Below are 18,421 nucleotides of genomic sequence, written 5' to 3' on the forward strand. Positions count from 1 at the left end.
ATGAGCAGCAATCTGATATTCGGAAGTGGCATTTTGCAAAATTGATATATGGAATATCCATAATCAGATGAACAATGGAGCATCTATTGACATAACATCATCTGTTGCCTATATAATTTTAGCATAATCAATCGAGAAATTCCTAAAATCTTACTACTCTGTTCTGTTCTTTGAAAACTTTATGCTTGCACTTTTTATGTAGAAATCATATTCATTTCTGACAAATTAATCATTTGGTGCACCTCAGATTTGTGAAGACATCCCTCAAGAGCTTGATTCAGATGTACCTGGATTAGCTGAACGCCCCATCAATATATTCTTGCCCAGATTGTTCCAGGTGACAGGATAGCTTTTTCTTGCCATGATTGAATGGGCTGGTCTTTTTTCTATGCAATTCCATATGAGTTTGAAGTTGAATGATATATTTTCTGTGCTATAGTTTATACTGAAAATCTTTATTTGGTTTGATTGGTGCAGTTTTTCCAATCCCCACATGCCTCACTCAGAAAGCTTTCCTTAGGTTCTGTGAATCATTTCATTATGTTGATGCCGAAGGCAAGTACATCTGATGTTCTGTTCAATGTTGTAAGATTCAGATCATTCATCAAACTGGAAGGGCCATCTCTTCACAGGTCAAGCAATTCAACCATGAGGTTGACCTAGTGACCCATAATGTCTAGAGATATAATTATGTATACTATAACATGTATGTCTGTGGTTTAGTGCTTGAAGTGCAAGTCTTGTAAATCATGTTTTTGTATATATATATAGGAAAATCTATGATGCGGAAAAGATATGATATGGAAAGAGTTTTGACCAATCAAAACCCACCCATGAATTTTGATAAATAACACCTAATTGGCTACCACATTTATGATTCTAGTTGACTGGTCAGACGTTTTTCTGACCAGTCAACTAAAAACCAGTAAAAAATAGTGTTGTGGCTTAATGGTAATATTCAATTCTTTGTAAATAGGAGGTTGTGAGTTCAGCTTTCGAGAAAAACTAAAAACCAGATTGCCCTCTCATTACTGAGTTGTGCAGTCCAGTCCAAGTCTTATAACATTAATTCTATTTTCTTCATTTATATTGTTCTGATTGTTCTGCTGTTGTTGGAAGCACCAGTATTTACTTCTATTTTTTTTTATTTTTTTATTTTTTAACACAGGGCTTATCTCGATCAATGGATCAGTACCTCCAAGGTTTGTTTGTTCTTGCTCTTGATCCTTCTGCGGAGGTGCGAAAATTGGTGAGTATTTCTCAATGCTATTACATGGTCAGGAATGATAGAAAGTTGACTACAAGTATGTACTTTTATCTGAGATGCCTTGCTTTAGGAAGCACATATGTTATGTAGATACTTTTAACATTTTCTCCAAATTGAAAACTCTACACATTTTCGAAACTGTAATTTCGAGTAATACTTTTTGATTACTTTAGTTGCATGATTTCAACTTAGGAGAAAGATGAATATTTGATTACTTAAGTACTTGTATTAGATATAACATTAGGGGCTGGTAGATAACATGCACGGTTGATGGGTAGCTTTGCTTCAAAATTCCATAGTAGGTGTTGAATCTAGGGGAAAATCCAGGGAATAGTTGCTGGTTTTCTTCTAGTAGTGGAGAACTACCAGAAAATAACAAAAGAAAAAAAATAGAAATCACTTGTTTCTCCAACCAGGATTTCAAAAGGAGAAGAAAAGCAGCTATTAAAGAAGAGCAGAAATTGGTTTTCTCAATTATCATTCTGTTCTTCTGTTCTGCTGTTGCTTCTTTATATCTTTTTCAGAAGGGCTTTAGATATACAAAATTGAAGGTACATGGAGATTCGCTTACTTAGTGCTTTTTTTTTTTTTTGCTTCCTTTATTCCATACTTTAATGTTTTACACCATTAGTTGTTTTTTTTTGATTAGTAACTTGATCAAAAGATACCAATGTTTTGCAACTTTTTATTAATTTAGGAATTTATGACACTATGGTAGTGTTCTGGCTTTATCAAAATTTTATTACTGTGGTATTTGGCTGCTATTTATTTGCTTACTTTTTTACAGGTTTGTGCTGCCTTTGTTCAGCTAATTGAAGTTCGTCCAGCTTTCCTAGAGGTGTGCTCTTATTTATGTTTCATAGAAACTTGATTCCAATTTTTCTTGTTGTTATGTGTGCAATGACATGATGAGCATGGACAGTGAGGTCAGGAGGAGCCTGAAACTATAAAGGAAAGGAGAAATGAAGAAAGTGTGACTTTCAGTCATTCCCAAGGGAATGTCTTATATCCAAGGGTTGCAAGAGGCTCTTTTTTTTGATGAATGGGTTGCAAGAGGCTCTTGCTGGAGTCTTGGGGGGATAGAGGAAGGGTGGGACCGTGGGAGGGGCAGGAACTAAGTGGTGAAAGGAGGTTGGATCCTTCCTTGCGAGGCATTGGGTTTATATTGGGTTGGGTTTTTGTGGATGTTAGTTTGTTGGTATTTTGAGGTATTTATAATGGAAGTGGTTGAGATTTTAGAGTGATGTATGGGACTGTTGTTTCTTCTGACCTCCTTTTCTTCTACTGATACTCCTTGTGTTGTTTTCTTAGACCCTATTCCATTTTAAGTGTATTCAAGATGGCAAGATAGCTAGAAGGATATGGAAACTATTGCAGATGGTTTATTAGAATTACTTCCTTTAGATCTAGAGTTAAGTATTATTTCTGTCCCTTCTATTATCGACATTCCATTCTAACAGACTTGGGTCTTCGCATTGCTAACTCTTCTCTTACTCCAGATTTGATATTCCCACTGAATAATGAAAAGAAGTCAGAAAATGTATCTTACACCTTATTTCTAATTTTGTTACTTATGCTAATTTTTCACATTTTTATGAGACTTCCTTTGCAACCATTTCATCTATTACTATTCTAAAAATTGTTTCAGAGGCTTTATCTAAGCTAGAGTGAAAGGCAGCTAGATATAGTGAGATGGAAGCACTTATTAAGAATGAAACTTGGGAGCAGATAGTTCTCCCTAAAGGGAAGGAACTAGTAGGGTGCAGATGGGTTTTTATGGGCAATTATAAATCAGATGGATCAGTGAAGAGATAAAGCCGGACTTGTGGTAATAGGGACATACTCAAACATAAGGAATTGATTTTACTGAAGCATTTGCTCTTGTATCTAGAAATGAATTCTATTAGAGTTTTGTTGGTTGTTGCAACTTGTTGTTCTTGGCCTTATATAAACTTGATGTACAAAGTGCCTTTCTACATGGTGATTTGCAGGTAGAAGTTTAGATGCTCCTTCCTCTAGGCATTAAGGTGGTTCTAGGGAAAATTTGCAAACTTAGGAAGTCTATTTATGGGTTCAAGCAATCAGCCAAAGCTTGGTTTGATTGGTTCATCAAAGTCATTAAGAGAATTGATATAGTGCTTAATAAAATTTACCTTTACTGATAAAAAGAGTTGAACTCACTTTCAGCCCTCATTGTTTCTGTTGATGATATTGTGGCATGACTTATGAGGCAATTCAATAACTGAAAACCTTCTTTGCCTCAAAATTTAAAATTTTGGAGATCTTAGATACTTTCTTGGTATTGAGGTTGTAAGGTCAAAATGGGGTATCTTTATTTCTCAGAGAAAGTACACTCTTGATCTACTTGAGAAGAAATAAGAAAACAAGGGTCAACACTTGCAGGCACAAGACCCAAATCATCTCGGTAGCACTGAATAGACCTCTGAATGCTGAAAATATTGCTTTTTCAATGGCTGGAGGTTGTTTGGTTGCACCTCTGAACTGTTCCTCTGAACATCGAAAATACCTGAATCATTCAGCGGTTGAGCTACCTCTGAGTGCATTTGGAGGTAGCGGACAAAACTTCGCTTCCAACAGTGCTCCTTTGTGAAAATCAAAAACCCAAAATTGCCCAGTAGCACAGTGGTGACCGGTCTCCCCACCATTCTCTCTTGCACAATGGAAACAACTGAGCTCTCTCATTTATATGCTGCATTTTCTGTCAATGAAACAGAAGACAAACCAACTCACTGCCAGCTCCCCTCCCGTTTTTTTTTTTCCTGTGGCCAGTGGCAACTCTGTTCTTCATTTTCGGTTCCACTCTCAGTTTTTCTTTCTGCATGGTGGCCACTCTGTTTTGCATTTCGGAAAAAAGAACTATGTTCTGTGTTTTCTGAAATGAGGAGCAGAAAAAGATTAAGAAGGTGAAAAATGAGAAAGAGAGGAGAGATGGGGAAGAAGAGCGGCTGACACTGCTCCGTGTCACCGCTTGTGAAGCAGAGTTGGGATGGGTGTGCCCTTCTAGAAAAACAAGTGAAAAGATTTTGTAAGAACTTACCTTATCCGTGCCCCATGTAAAAATAAATCAAAATTTATTTCTCTCCATACCCTATTTTTTATCTTCTTGCCACAGCACTTTTTTGACCATTTAATTTTTTAATATTTATATTTTAAACTTATATTTTACCTTGTTCTCTCCAAAATTCTAAATTTTTTCTATAAATAAATTAATATGATTTTATAATATTTAATAAAATATTATAATATTTGTTCAATTAATTATTATTTTTATAATATTAATCTTTTTATTAATGTTTTTAATCTTGTTTATCATTTTTTAATTTTTAAAATTTTATTCTTTCTTAATATTTACTTTTTTTTATTATTTATGATATCATAATATTTTAATCATTTTTTCTATTGTTATTTTAAATGACAATTTGAGGGGTAAGTTTGTATAATGCACATTTTTCAGATGTCACAACATTCAGATTGTCGAACAACTCCACTGCATTCAGATGAGTGTGAAAGGGGAAAAGCAAATTTTCCATTGAATGCTTTCAGAGCTTTTCAAAGTATTTTTTTTTTTTTTTTGTTGCTTTTCAGATTTGACTTCAGATTTACTGAAAACCACCTTAGACTTGCTAGAAGATTAAGGGATGTACTAGTGATTAGCGGATTGATTATTATATCTATCTTTAACCTGGACCGACATTGCTTGTATTAGAATATTTTTCTGGTGCAGAGCTTGAGTAGTTTGTGGGAGTTGTAATGCGTGTTTTATCTGGAGGGGCTGGGGGGGCGCTCCTTCTTGCTTGGATGCCTGTTGTATTGTATTATCTCTTTTTGGTCAGCTGTAAAATTTTACTTTACCTTTCTTCAATAAAAAAACATTGCTTTTGCAGTTGGGGTGATAATTCAGTATATGCATGCTCCTTAAGTTTCTGAAGATATTTAGATATTTGAAAAACTCTCCTAGGAGAAGATTGCTTTCTGATCATGTCATTTAGAGTTAGATGCATGCACTGGTGCTTTTTGGGCTGTTTTTTACAGATGATTGACACTCTTAGGGATGTTAATGAGTTTGGTTTGTCTCAACCTAACCTGACCTGTAGATCAATATTGAGCATACCCCAATCTGAAACTCGTTTTAGACTACCCGACCCTAACCTGACAGGGTCAACTGACATCCGTAGACATTCTACATCCAGATATTGTACCTTTCTGGGAGGAAATTTAGTTACTTGGAGGAGCAGAAAACAGAATGTGGTGTCTAGATCAAGTATTGAAGTTGAATTTTGGTATGGCTAGTGGTATCTTATAATTGATGTGACTGGAAATGTTGGGAAAAGAGATGGGCATTGTCATAAATGAACTGAAGAGACTGTCTTTCATGTAGAGGTAGATTGACGCTTAATTAGGGAGGAGGTGGACTTGAAAGAAATCTTTCATATGTTAAAGGACCAAGGACCAAGTAGCTGATTTTCTAACTAAGGGTCTGAGTAATAAGAAGTTAAATCTTGTTTTCAGCAAGTTGAGTATGACAGATATCAATGCTTTACTTTAGGGGGGGGAGTATAGAGATGTCTAGAGAGTTGAGTGCTTGTGTTTGTCATTTGTTTTTAGGAGGGGTGCTATTGTAATTTTCTCTTAGTTAAAGCTTAACTAGCAAACATGTGGGCTGACCAAGGCTAACAACTATGAATTCTCATGAACAGATTTCTCCTTCTCTTTCTCTATCACATCTCTTCTTCTATTTCTTCTCACATACATGAATCAAATCAAAGGTGATTGCCGCTTGGTTTATCTCTACTAGCATGTTTCAAATTGGAAAGGAAAAGTTAATGATAGTAAACCTTTAATCTTCCAGAGTTTACTCACTACCAAAATTTTCACTCACTAGAGATCCATTTTTCTAGAAAATTGCAGCCTGGGCTCTGTTTGACCAAATTGATCCATTATATATTTCTTGAGCAAAATCTCCCACTCAACTTCTTCACTAATCGTTTCACTCAGTAGACTGTCCTTCCTCTACCTGATTTAATTACAGAAACCGGATTTGCAGAATATAATTCTTATATTAATTATTGGTTTGAGTTAGATTGTCTTTTATTTTTCTGGATTGATTTATTTCTGTTCTATTTTGTGCTGTGTGTTATATGTTGTACTAATCTTCTATCACCAGATTTTCCAGTCACTGGAGACCAATTTTTCTAGTGAACTGTAGTCTAGGCTCTGTTTGTGCAAATTGTCCCATTAGACATTTCCTGTGCAAAACCTTACTTTTCAACTTGTTTAGTAAACACCTATATATATATCACTGGACAAGCTTTCCTGTCATTGATATTTAGTTACAACATACAGATCTATGAAGTTTATATCTTGGTCTAATTATTGGTTGGAGACTTGGAGTTAGGCTATGCTTGGTTTATTTTTTGGGATTGATTTATGTCATTTATTTTGTTTTGTATGTTATGTGTAATATTCATTTGTTGCAATTCTTAGTATGATCTTTATTATTTATTGCAGCCCCACTTGAGAAATGTTATCGAATATATATTGCAAGCCAACAAGGATGATGATGATGAAGTTGCACTTGAAGCTTGTGAATTTTGGTATACCTCTGCTTTTACTTTGGATAAAATTTTCTGGTTGATAATATTTATTTTTATCATGTAGTTGTGCTGTATAGTATGGATGATGATGAACTCAAGGGTGCAGTGGGATGGTTTTGTAGATTTCCTGTCAAGTTTATCTTAAAATTACTTTCTGTTTCCGGGGATACAGGATACCCTTATAATATGTGTTGTGCTAGCCTGCCCAAGTTATGGCTTCTGTCTATTAAATTATTAAATATGATATTGAGAAGTCAGTTCATGTGGTGCTGTTATAAGATGGGTTATGCACTTATTGAATCCTTGTGCCCCTTTGAGAACCTCTATGACTATCAACGATGTCTTCCACAACATAGTTTTAGATGTTGTTGATCTCAGTAAAAAACAATGTTTTAAAACGCGGAGGCGTGATGCTAGGCGTAGTTCAAAATGTAAGAGGCATAAGCCTCCTTAAGAGGGGGAGGAGGAGGAAGAGGGAGGGGGACTTTTTTTTTTATTTTTATGAAGATATTTTATATAAGAAGAATGAAGATGCATAACACTAGCTGAAAGGGGGGTTGTCGAAGTGGAGGTGAGCGAGCCAGAACGGAGAAAGACCCTCCCAGAAGAAACAAAAAAGAAAAACAAATTGAGGTGCATTGAAAAGGGGTTTGGGGGTGATGCCCCCCGGCCAAGGGGGTCCAGGAGCTCCACCCAGTCCCAAACTTTCTTTCCCCTTCTCTTTCCTTCCCTTCCCTTTTCTTTTCTTTCTTTTTCTCTTTTTTTTTTTTTCCCTTTTCTTTCCCTTTCCTTTCTTTTCTTTTCTTCTTTTTTCTTCTGTCTTTTTGTGTGAGGCGCATGAGGTGTACACCTCAGAGGCATCTATGCTTCTGGCATTCACCTCAGGGCATTTTGGTGGTGCCTCACCTGGAGGTGTGTCTCCAGTTACATGCCTCCCACACCTTTTAAAAGACTGGTAAAAACACTGAAATTGCATTCCTGTAGTTATTGTATTTTTGCAATTCTTTTTTCTGTAATCTGAATCCAGAAATACATTGGCAAGTTATGTTGAATTCCTTTTTGTGGTTTCTGAATGCCATGTAAGCTGCAATTGGTTTTTGTTTTTAAAAGCAAATTGAGGCATTTGCAAACAACTCCTAAACCATCAAGATTGATTCATAAAAGAAGGAAAACCTCAAAGTTGGGCTTTCAAAAACATGTTAATTTCTTGGAATCTACAACAGATATCTTCCATTTGATTTCAACAACACCCTACAGAGAATTAATTTTCATGTTTTTGGGGTGATTTAGATTAAAAAATTGCTGAATACCCCCTTAAAGTTGTCAAGATTAAAAAATAACCTGGAAGATCGTCGTCTTAGGAACAAAGTGAGCTTAGTCACACTTGAAACTAGGGACCTTGGGGGGCAGGGATGCACAATATCAGTCCAAGAGCATTTACAATTTTACATTTGCATATTGAAAAAAGTTAATGGTAGATGAGTTGCTTTGTAAGGGAGCCTTCTTAGCCTACCTAGGTAGCTAGGTAAGATCTCCCTCTCTCTTTTTTCCCCCTTCATTTCCTCCTTTATATATCCCTATCCTTTCCTCCTTCCTCAGTTCCTCCCAGGGGTGGATTCGAGCCAAGCCGAGCCGAATAGCTTGTTATTCGAGCTTGGCTCGCCAAGACAGTATGAGGCTCAAGCTCGGTTCGAGCTAGAGACTTGAGCTCGAGTCAAAAGCTCATAAGCTCGAGCTCGGCTCGGCTTGAGCTCGATTGTGAGTAAAAAATTATATATAAAAAATGTATTTTTATTTGATATTTAAAAATTAATAATTATAATAATTAGTTATTATTATTATTATATATAAAAAGTATTATGTATGTATGTAGAAGCTTGATTAGGCTCGCGAGCCCCACGAGCTGAGCTGTATTAGGCTCAAGCTCGGATCGATTAGCAAACGAGCCTATAAATGAGGCTCGATCCCGACTCGTGAAAAGCTTGGCTTGTTGCATTCCTCTTGTGTGTTCCTTCTTTTAACACATTGTCTTCCCAATTTAACTAATGCTGGAGTTGGAGATTCTGAACTGATGGAAAAGTGAACTGCTGTAGTGTGAAATGGTTTGTAGCTAAAGTAAAACCAGGTTAGCAAAAGTGGAACTTTGATATGAGAATCCTCTAATTTCTCATTGATTTCTTGGAACAAGGCCATACTAAGGCTATGTTTGGTTAAAATTCTGCTTCAAAAAACTCACTATTTGAAGAATGAATTTTAAGCCAAAAATGATTCTTTTTTGATGTATTTTTAAACTCAAAAGAATCAGTTCTTAAAAGTTAATATGAGTTTCATCCCTAAAGAACTCTCTGGCAATTTCCTACATCCAAACTCAAAGTTGATTCTTAGAATCACAAAACTCATTAGATTAATTCTCTGAAAGTATTTCAAACATAACCTAAGATGCACTATTTGACATTTCAAACACTCAAAGTTGCTCTGTGCCTTGTTTGAGATACATTTTGTTGCTTTATTTATAATACACTGCTATTAGCCTAGGGATATTTCTGCTGTACTTGGCAAAGTGGGAAGCAGATTCACTGTCTATCTTCTGGTTCCTGGTATGTGGTGAGAGAATCTCCAGAGTCTTCCATAACTGTGTGAACTCTCTAAAGATGGTTGCATATTGGCTTAAGATAATGGAATCTTTTGGAAATTTATGAGTTGATTCAATCTCAAGAGATTGTTTTTACATGTCCATGTTGATATTTTTTAGCAAAAAGTTTCAGCAAAATGGGCCTCTACCTCTTTTCACGCTATTCTGGTTAACTTTGGTGATTATGCAATGGGGGAACCCAGTGCACCTTACTTGAGCCCAGGTGCAGGCCCTTTGAGAAGGTGCATGCCAAGTGTGCCTTGCAACTCAGCCTAGGCTTGTACCTTTTTTAAAGGTGGTTTTTATTGTGCAGACCTTGCAACTCGATCTGTTCTTTATCTGGCTTGGACAAAGTTTTAGGCCCATGGGCTTGGGCTCAGGTTGACTATTTTCTGGGCCGAGCTTGGGCTTTCTCAAATAATCTCATCCCGATAATATTATATAATAAAAATATAATATATTAATAATATATAATTAATATGTTATAATATATCTGTCCAGATCATAGTTGTCAAGGTGATGTCCAAGCGGACACCTAGGTGAGAAGGGGCCCTTGGAGGCTTGCTTGCCTAATTGCCAAGCGGTTTTGTACATTGTGCCATAAAATACTTTTATGTTCATAATTTTTTGAGATTATAATTATAAAATAGACATTATTAAACTAAAATATTCATTTTGTATGTTTATATACTAATTTCTTTTTATTTTTTTTGTATTCGTTAGGGTTTAATCAATACAGACATTGCTAAATGTTGTATTGAACCCTCAAAGACTTCAATACAGACATTGCTAAATGCTGTATTGAACCCTCAAAGACTTCAACCTGAACCAATAAGGAAGAAGTTAGAAGTTTGTATAATCAACAGATTTTTTTCTTCCACTTCATCATCATCATCATCATCTTCTTCTTCTTTTTCTTCTTCTTCTTCTACCTTTTCTTTTCTTTTTTTCCTATAACAAAAATAGGGGTGCAGCCCCTATATTTTTTAAATATTCTTTTCTTTCTTCTTTTTCTTTTCATGAATATGTTGATTAATTGGAAAAAAAATTTGGCCTCTTGGAAAACTAAATACCTGTCTTTGGGGGGGGGGGCTAGAATCTCTCTTCTAAAGAGCTCCCAATCCAACTTGCCATCCTATTTCCTTTCTCTATTTCCAATCCCAGCAAAATTGGCTCAAAGTTTAGAAAGGCTCCAAAGGGATTTCCTGTGGAAAGGCTGGGAGGAGAAGAAGAAAATCTGTCTAGTATTGGGGGTGAGGAAGCTGAAAATTTTTAACAGGGCCCTTCTGGGGAAATGGATATGGACATTTGGTAAAGAAAAAGACAGCTGGTGGAGGAAAATTTTAGCAGCCAAGTATGAAACTGACAGTGGGGATTGGCTAACCATTTCTAACCTCACTTTGGGATGCTCTCTTTGGAAGAAAATCATGGAAATCTTTCCTCTTCTAAATAGTGGTCTATCCCTTAAAATGGGTTCTGGACATCGGCTGAAATTCTGGAAAGATAAATAGTGTAATAACAGATCTTTAGAAGAGATGTTCCCATGGCTTTACCAGATTGTAGAGAGTCAAGCGGTAATGGTTGCTGACTGCTATGAGCTGAGAGATAATGTTATTTCCTAGAATCCTACTTTCAGAAGGGCTTTCTAAGATTGGGAAGTGGATCAAGTGGTGGATCTGTTTGATCTGCTTTCAAATCAGACCTTAAACTTGCTGGAAGAAGATTCCTGGGTTTGGAAGTGCTCTGCAGATGGTGTATTCTCAGTGAACTCTTTTGCCAATAAGTTATAAGGGGGGAATAATGAGAATTTCCTGGCTGATAAAATTTGGAGCCAGATTCCCCCTCATAAAATAAACGCTCTACTTTGGGCTGTGGCCTTGGATAGAAACCTCACTAAGCAGAATCTGGTTAGAAGGGGAATGCAAATTCAAAATTTGGGTTGTGTGCTTTGTGGTCAAAATGAAGAGGACAACAACCATCTCTTTATCCATTGTCCTGTTTCAACAGCCTTGTGGGATCATTTCCTTTCTTCTATGGGCCTTTCCTGGGTCATGCCGAATAAAGTGATGGATCTGTTAAGAAGCTGGGAGCTTCAAGGCCTCTCCAAGTTGGCAAAAAGTGTGGTTGGCTATTCCTGCAGCAGTGATCAGCACCATCTGGGCAGAAAGAAACAGAAGAATTTTTCAAAACAAGTCCAAGGATGTAGACAGTCTTTTAACTTGTAGTGTGGGGAAACTAGTGTCTTGGTCTGCAGCTGTGAAAGGGCTCCAATCCAGGGCTCTTGGAGCACAGTTGAGGTCTAGAAGTTGTTTGAGTTGTAATTTAGTTTTGGGGTTTGTTCCCTGTAATCTTGATTCGTTTTTGGAGCCCCTCTGTAATCTCTGATGTTTTAATAAATTTACCTTACCTTCAAAAAAAAGTGTTTATTTTTTTCTTTAACATGAAGTTTATACTTACGAAAATTATGAATAATTCTTAAGGAAATATGACTGCGGAACCTAGGTAACTTCCCTGGAATATATATTTTTTACTTAGAAAAATCCATCGTCTAGGTGATGCCTAGGTGCCTGCTTACGTGACTAGGTGACAAGGCAGCTCCTGGCGTCTAGCCTTGCCTTGGTGCCTTGAATACTATGGTCCAGATTAGGCTTTGGGCTTGGGCCAGGTTTTGGGCTTTATATAATGGTTTGGCTCGAACTCAAAACCTAGGCCCAATGGTTGGATGGCTCAGGCTCGGGCCTGATCATTTTCTGTTAATAAAGGGGCAGATCCCACCCAGCTTGGCCTAGCCTATGAACAGGTCATTTATATATATTGTGGATTCACATTTTTGTGATGGTTCAACTTCTAAATTACCATTTAATACTTTTTGTAGATTAGTAATGGTTTATTGGTTTATCATCAACTTTATAATAGACGAAACCATCAACTTTTCAAATTGCTGAAGCCTTTTTTTGCATCCTTGTCCCTGCTCCTTGTGGCAAGCCTAAACAAGTCCAGGCAAGTGTCCCACAAACCACCCCATTTTGCTGGTGTTGTTTAATCATCCTTCTCAATACAAGACATTTTTCATCAAATAACATTTGATTCCTAATCCTAAAATATTATGAACTGCAACTAAAATCACATAACCTTATGGTCCCGTTGGTTTACAAATTTCTCACTTACCCGGGTAAGTTCACTTACCTAGGTAAACGTTTCTTGGGTAACACTTACCCGGGTAAGTTCATTTACCCATGTTCTTTTGATTCCCAGGTAAGTAATACAATGACCTTTTTACCCATAAAAAAGCTAATGTTAAAAAGGACAAACTTGTTCCATCATGTTTTATAAACTTTTTCCCCAGGTGGGAGAGTTACTTACCCACTTGGGAGATGGTTAGTTTTACCTAGGTAAATGAAGTTCTCTTTACCGTGGGGCCCAATACTTAATGCAAAGAAGAACACTGTAAAGTTGGTCAATGGGATATTTCCCCATCTTATTTACCTGTAAACAAACGGGGCCTATATGGGATATTTGATTCCTAACCCTTGCTTGGATTTGTTTGGGCTTGTCTCAAGGGGCCTTTATGGAGGCATAGGGTCAATTTCGTAGAATTAGGAATTTAAGATGTTTAACGTCACATTAGCTACTTGACATAATGCAATTTGGAAAGAAAGAAACTGATTGAAAGTTTCACATGCTTGAATTGTTGAGTGTTTGAATTTGTTTTATATGTTATGCTTATGGAGTTTAATTTGAGCCAATAAGCTTTTTAAAACATTTAACTTCTTTTAAAATTCAAGTTTGCATTTTTCTGAATTAATATTATTTTTATGTTATAGTTTGAATATGTTGAATGTTTTAAAATATTTGTACTTTGCTTCAAAAAGGTGCATGCAAACACCTTGTGCTTTTCTTGCACCTTCTGCTATTAAAAATTTGTCTACTCTTGTGTGTTCTTTGCATAGAGTGTATGTATACTTTCTTTTTAGTTAACACATTATACTTTACCTTTCTCAAAAGAAAGTTAAAATATTGGGGGAATCTAACACTATGAGATTTCTGGGAGTTTTAGAGACTATGTTTTAAAAGCACAAGGTGCAAAAAAGGCGTAGGGGTCAATTTGCGCCCAAGGCACAAGGCGAGGTGCATGCCTTTTTGAAGCAAGGTGCAAAAATAAAAAAATGCTAAAAAATCAAATAAATGTCAGAAAAATAAAAAAATGCAAAAAAATTGCAAAAAAATAAAAAAATATTAAACATAATATTAATAAAAAATATAAACTTTAAATTTTAAAATAAATGTTTTAAAAAACCTAATATCTAAAATTAAAATACATAAACATAACATGTAAAGCATATTCAAATGCGAATTTAAAAATAAAATCAAACATATAAAACATTTTCAAGCATGTAAAACCCACAATCTCTTTTTTTCCTCAATTGCATTACTTAAAGTAGCTAATGTGATGTAAAACATATTACATTCCTGATTCTACAAGCCACCTTTGTGCCACACCCCTCAAGGCAAGCACAAACAAGTCCAACTTAGGGTCCTAAATTCTTAGTTCTCGCACAAAAAAATAATGATTTTATAATTTTAATTTCTTTTTAAGAAGATATTTTAGTAGGATGAATGAATGAACAACTTTACCAAATAGGGGTTCTCGGAGCATTCCTGGGCTGAGGCGCAAGGCACATTAGGCGCATGCCTAGGCGCACCAAGCATGCACCTTTTGAAAGGGCTTAGGACCCTGACGAGGTGCCTACCCTAAAATGCGCCTCGCCTGTGCGCCTAGGCGTGCCTTTTAAATCACTGTTCAGAGATGATAGAGAAGAGATTATCTTTCAGCGTTAGGTACTGCTGAAGTTCGCAACTGTAATTAAGTTGTGGTTCTTCAGGTCCTCAGGTTATCTCCGTCCTTTGTCTATGAGTATTTTGAAGCATAAGGTGACTATTCACAATAATTTAACTGGATGATGTCTTCTTGGGGTTTGGAGCCTAGTTATAATATTAGAGAAGTTCTAGGGTTCCTTCGAGGAGGAGCATCTTGTTTAGATGGATGCCTAGGCTAGGCATCCTTTTCTGTTGGTGGCTTGAGCTGGGGTTCTTTGCTGATGTAGGATTGGTCTGTTCTCCTTCTGAGAGCTGCTGTCCTTTTCTGTTGGTGGCTTTTCCTGCCTTGCTTTTGTATTTTCTGCCTTTCTTGCATCTAATTAGCAGTGAGACACATGCTATTGGAGTCTGGATTGGATGGGTATAGGCTTATCAGCAGTTAGGGAGGAGAAAAGGGGAATAGTATTGGAGATAAGATGAAAGTAACAGGTATAAGTGGATGGGAAAAAGAAGTCCACTAAAAGGGTGTCAAGCTCCTCCTGTTGTGGGTAATAGATGTAACTTCTTCGTTATATATTGAAAGAGTTTAATGTTACGGAGTCTCATTTAAACTACATATGCTAATTTAAGAGATATTTCACATAATTAGAATCTGGATAGTCCTCCAAAATACAAAATTTATCAAAGATGATAGATAGGATCCTGCACCATCTTCTTTAGTTTCATTACCTTGTGTTGGCTTCTCCCCTTTCTCTCTTCTCTTGGTGAGATGAAGCTTCAATTTTCTGACAGCTCTCTATGTAACATCTGCAAGTTGGAATTAGAGGGTGACTGATAACAATATATTTTTGGTTGTCTAGGGGGTCAATTTGGGATATGGACTTTACTAAATATGAGGCTCTTGTGTTCCCTACTGGTACTAGGGTTTCCAAAATGTAACATATTACTTAATTTGCCATTGAAGGGACACATGACTGACATGATGTCAAAAGTGTCAGGACTGGCCATGGGATGTTACCTTAAAGAGAGCACATGTTTCTTATAAGCATCAAGTAAGAATGGATTGAGGCGATGGTGCTTGAATTCAGTGGTAAATAGCCTTGTTAGATTCAGGGTCCAGCCATCCAGGTGAAAATAGCTCTTTCCTACACTTTAACCCCTTGTGTACACTATTTTTTGCCTATGTAATTAATATGATCTATACTGTTACCCTTTTTCTAGAAAAGGTATAGGCTTTGAGTTCTGGAACAAATAGATGATTAGGTTCATTCCATATGGTTTTGCACCATTTGTTTCTTTTTTTTTGAAGAGTAAAGAGGAATTTTATTAAAATAAAAGGGAAAGATTCAAGCTGATTGGGTGTCAAGGTCCCACACCACACCAGTTAGTCACTAAGACACGAGTTTACATTACAAGCTGGAATCTTAACAACCTCCCAAAAATTTTCCACCAAATCTGCACTGTTTACTTGCTTCAATCTGGTTGTTCAGTTTTGCACCATTTGTTAAGATCTGGCAGTTCAGTTTTCTCATTTCTCCTGTTTGATTAGGAAAAGGAGATACAATATAGTTTGCATTTGTTCTGCCTAAACTAACAAACTGATTTTCTAGTTTATGTAGACATAGTTTCAACTAGGACGATTTTGAAGGCTATCAAGCTGGTTTTTGTTACTACGAAAAATTTTCCTTCTTTTATTCCAGGTCAGCATGCTGCGATGCTCAATTCCAGACAGAATGCTTAGGAGAGTTTCTACCACGTCTAATTCCAGTATTTCTCACCTCCTGTGCTGGATTCAGAAAAAAACTGGCCTTTTTTTTTTTTTAAATTTCTGGAGTTAGTTTTACATTGTTCATAACCACATGTGTAGGTTCTGTTGTCAAACATGGTTTATGCTGATGATGATGAATCACTGGTTGATGCGGAAGTAAGTTTTATTGTTTTAAAGGGTCATTTTTATTGTTCCTAAATCTTTCTGAAAAGACAGTTGTAGAAAGCCATTTTAATAATCCCTGTTACATATGCAGGAAGATGAGTCTTTCCCTGATAGAGATCAGGTCAGTATTTTTGTTAATGAATTCCTGTGTCTTTGGGTTTAAATTCATTCCTCAATGACTATATGCTGATAAGAAAATCCATTTGTTGCAGGATCTGAAGCCTCGTTTTCATTCATCAAGATTTCATGGGGCAGATAACATGGAGGATGATGTATGATCTTTAGCCTACCTTGATACCTTCTCATTCCTTTTATTGTTTCTGATAAGCATCTACCTTCTCATTCATTGGATCCAACCTTATTCATATTTCTTATTGTAATTAAATTTGCATTATGGTTGTTTGGACAACTGTTTGAAATGGGTGATCAATAATTTGTTTTTATGCTTTATTAGCTGTAAGCATAATCGTTGGTTCATGATATTGATTTGCTCTTATTTGGTCATTATGTGATTTGTCATTTCCAGGATGATGACATTGTCAACATTTGGAATCTGAGGAAATGCAGTGCAGCTGCCCTAGATATCCTTTCAAACGTGTTTGGAGATGAGATTCTTCCAACACTGATGCCTCTTGTTCAGGCTAAGCTAGCTACTGCAGATGACAACACCTGGAAGGATAGGGAAGCTGCTGTTCTAGCTATTGGTGCCATAGCTGAGGGTTGCATTAATGGTCTTTACCCTCATTTATCTGAGGTACAGGTTTCAGCTGCTGTTAGAGTCGTATCCAAAGAAGTTCTTTGTATGATTATCATGAAAGGAAGTTGATGCATATATCATGGTTCTTCAGTTAGAATTTTCCATGTACATGTTAATATTTGACAAGTTAATGGATTTTCCTCATGTTTATGCTATATTTAATATGCTTTTCCCATTATTGTGGATGCTTTATTTTTACTTGAACTTCTGAAGTAGTGTAACTCCAAATGGTAGGCTGTATTTTAATTGACTCACCAAAATTCCTGGCACAATCATCTTAGCGCAGAAATTTAAGGTAAGATTAGAGCTTCTAATTTGTGGAACAATGTCTAACCCTTGTGTCAAGTCTATCCTAGTCTTTTTTCAATATGTCCAAAACAAAGAAGCCTTGATTTCTTTGGTCCTTACTAGAGGAAACCAATGCCTGTCCTTTAATTTCTAGTTTCATAGAGCCTTGAATGACTGGGAAGCTACTGAGATTTCCCATCTTTTGGCTGCTTTAAATGATGTCCTTTTGTCTTCTTCCATCCCAGACAAAATAGTCTGGTCCCTTACCTCACCACAAAGTCGTTTTTATCTCCATCTTGTTGCTGGGCCCATGAACATCCCCCTTCAGGTGAAAAGACTCTGGGCATCGTCTGTTCCCATGACAATGTCCTTTTTCTTTTGGGAGGCGGCTTGTGGTAGAATTAATACTTGTGATCTGATTTGAAGGAAAAGAAGTGGTACTATTTATTTCTCACCTCATGTCTCTATGTTGTGCTTGAGTGATGGTGAATCAGTGAGCCATCTTCTCATCAATTGTGTTATTGCAAGAAATTTGTGGCAGTCTATCCTCAAAAATTTTTCTGGCAGTGGTCCCCCCCTCCCCAAAAAAGTAATGTTACTGATTTTTTGCTTCAGTGACCTAAATGCAAGTTGAGCTTTCATTCATAGCAAACTGCTTGGGTTTTCAGTGGGCCGATTAGTTTGGCAGACTCTTGAGAAGCTGAAACAAGAGCCCTTCTCTTTGTCTAAGGTTTGCCAAATCTCTTGGTTCTAGACCGATGCTGGTGGAAGGTGATTTTAGGAATGTCATTGGTTGGGTTTTCTGTCAATAGACCCAGAGCAGAATACAAAATTCTGGGGCGAAGAATGGATGCTTCGACCCTACCCCAAGGGCAACACAATTTAGAGAATTTACAAGGAGGCCCTTGCAGGGCTGAAGTGAAAATAATAATAAATAAGAAAACAATACAATAAGGACTACAATAAAATGGTACATTAGGGAGTTTCTTCACACTACCCCTCAAATTGATGCAGAGGTATGAGCATCAGTTTGCTTACAAGAAATAAGTGTCTGGATCTCGTCATGGCCTTTGTGAAGATGTCAGCGACTTGCATATCAGAGGCAACACGA

At 36.6% G+C, this 18,421-nt stretch overlaps 1 protein-coding gene across 5 annotated transcripts in view; it reads left to right on the plus strand.

Annotated features, from left to right (window-relative positions):
- LOC148852461 (transportin-1-like) overlaps positions 1–18,421 on the plus strand; it is a 101,241-nt gene that overhangs the window by 3,343 nt on the left and 79,477 nt on the right. For all 5 annotated transcript variants that reach the window (XR_016099342.1, XR_016099343.1, XM_088945224.1 and 2 more), the window contains 10 exons: positions 248–337; positions 478–555; positions 1,169–1,249; positions 2,055–2,105; positions 6,797–6,882; positions 16,033–16,099; positions 16,200–16,256; positions 16,357–16,386; positions 16,478–16,537; positions 16,792–17,019. Coding sequence is in view for 3 of the 5 variants with exons in the window: in XM_088945224.1 (XP_088801350.1) it covers positions 248–337; positions 478–555; positions 1,169–1,249; positions 2,055–2,105; positions 6,797–6,882; positions 16,033–16,099; positions 16,200–16,256; positions 16,357–16,386; positions 16,478–16,537; positions 16,792–17,019 (828 nt within the window). In the remaining 2 variants the exon portion in view is untranslated. The remainder of the gene's footprint in view (positions 1–247; positions 338–477; positions 556–1,168; positions 1,250–2,054; positions 2,106–6,796; positions 6,883–16,032; positions 16,100–16,199; positions 16,257–16,356; positions 16,387–16,477; positions 16,538–16,791; positions 17,020–18,421) is intronic.

Source organism: Nelumbo lutea, chromosome 5, assembly GCF_056320005.1.
Source record: "Nelumbo lutea isolate HS-2025 chromosome 5, American lotus-T2T, whole genome shotgun sequence".
Lineage (NCBI taxonomy): Eukaryota > Viridiplantae > Streptophyta > Magnoliopsida > Proteales > Nelumbonaceae > Nelumbo > Nelumbo lutea.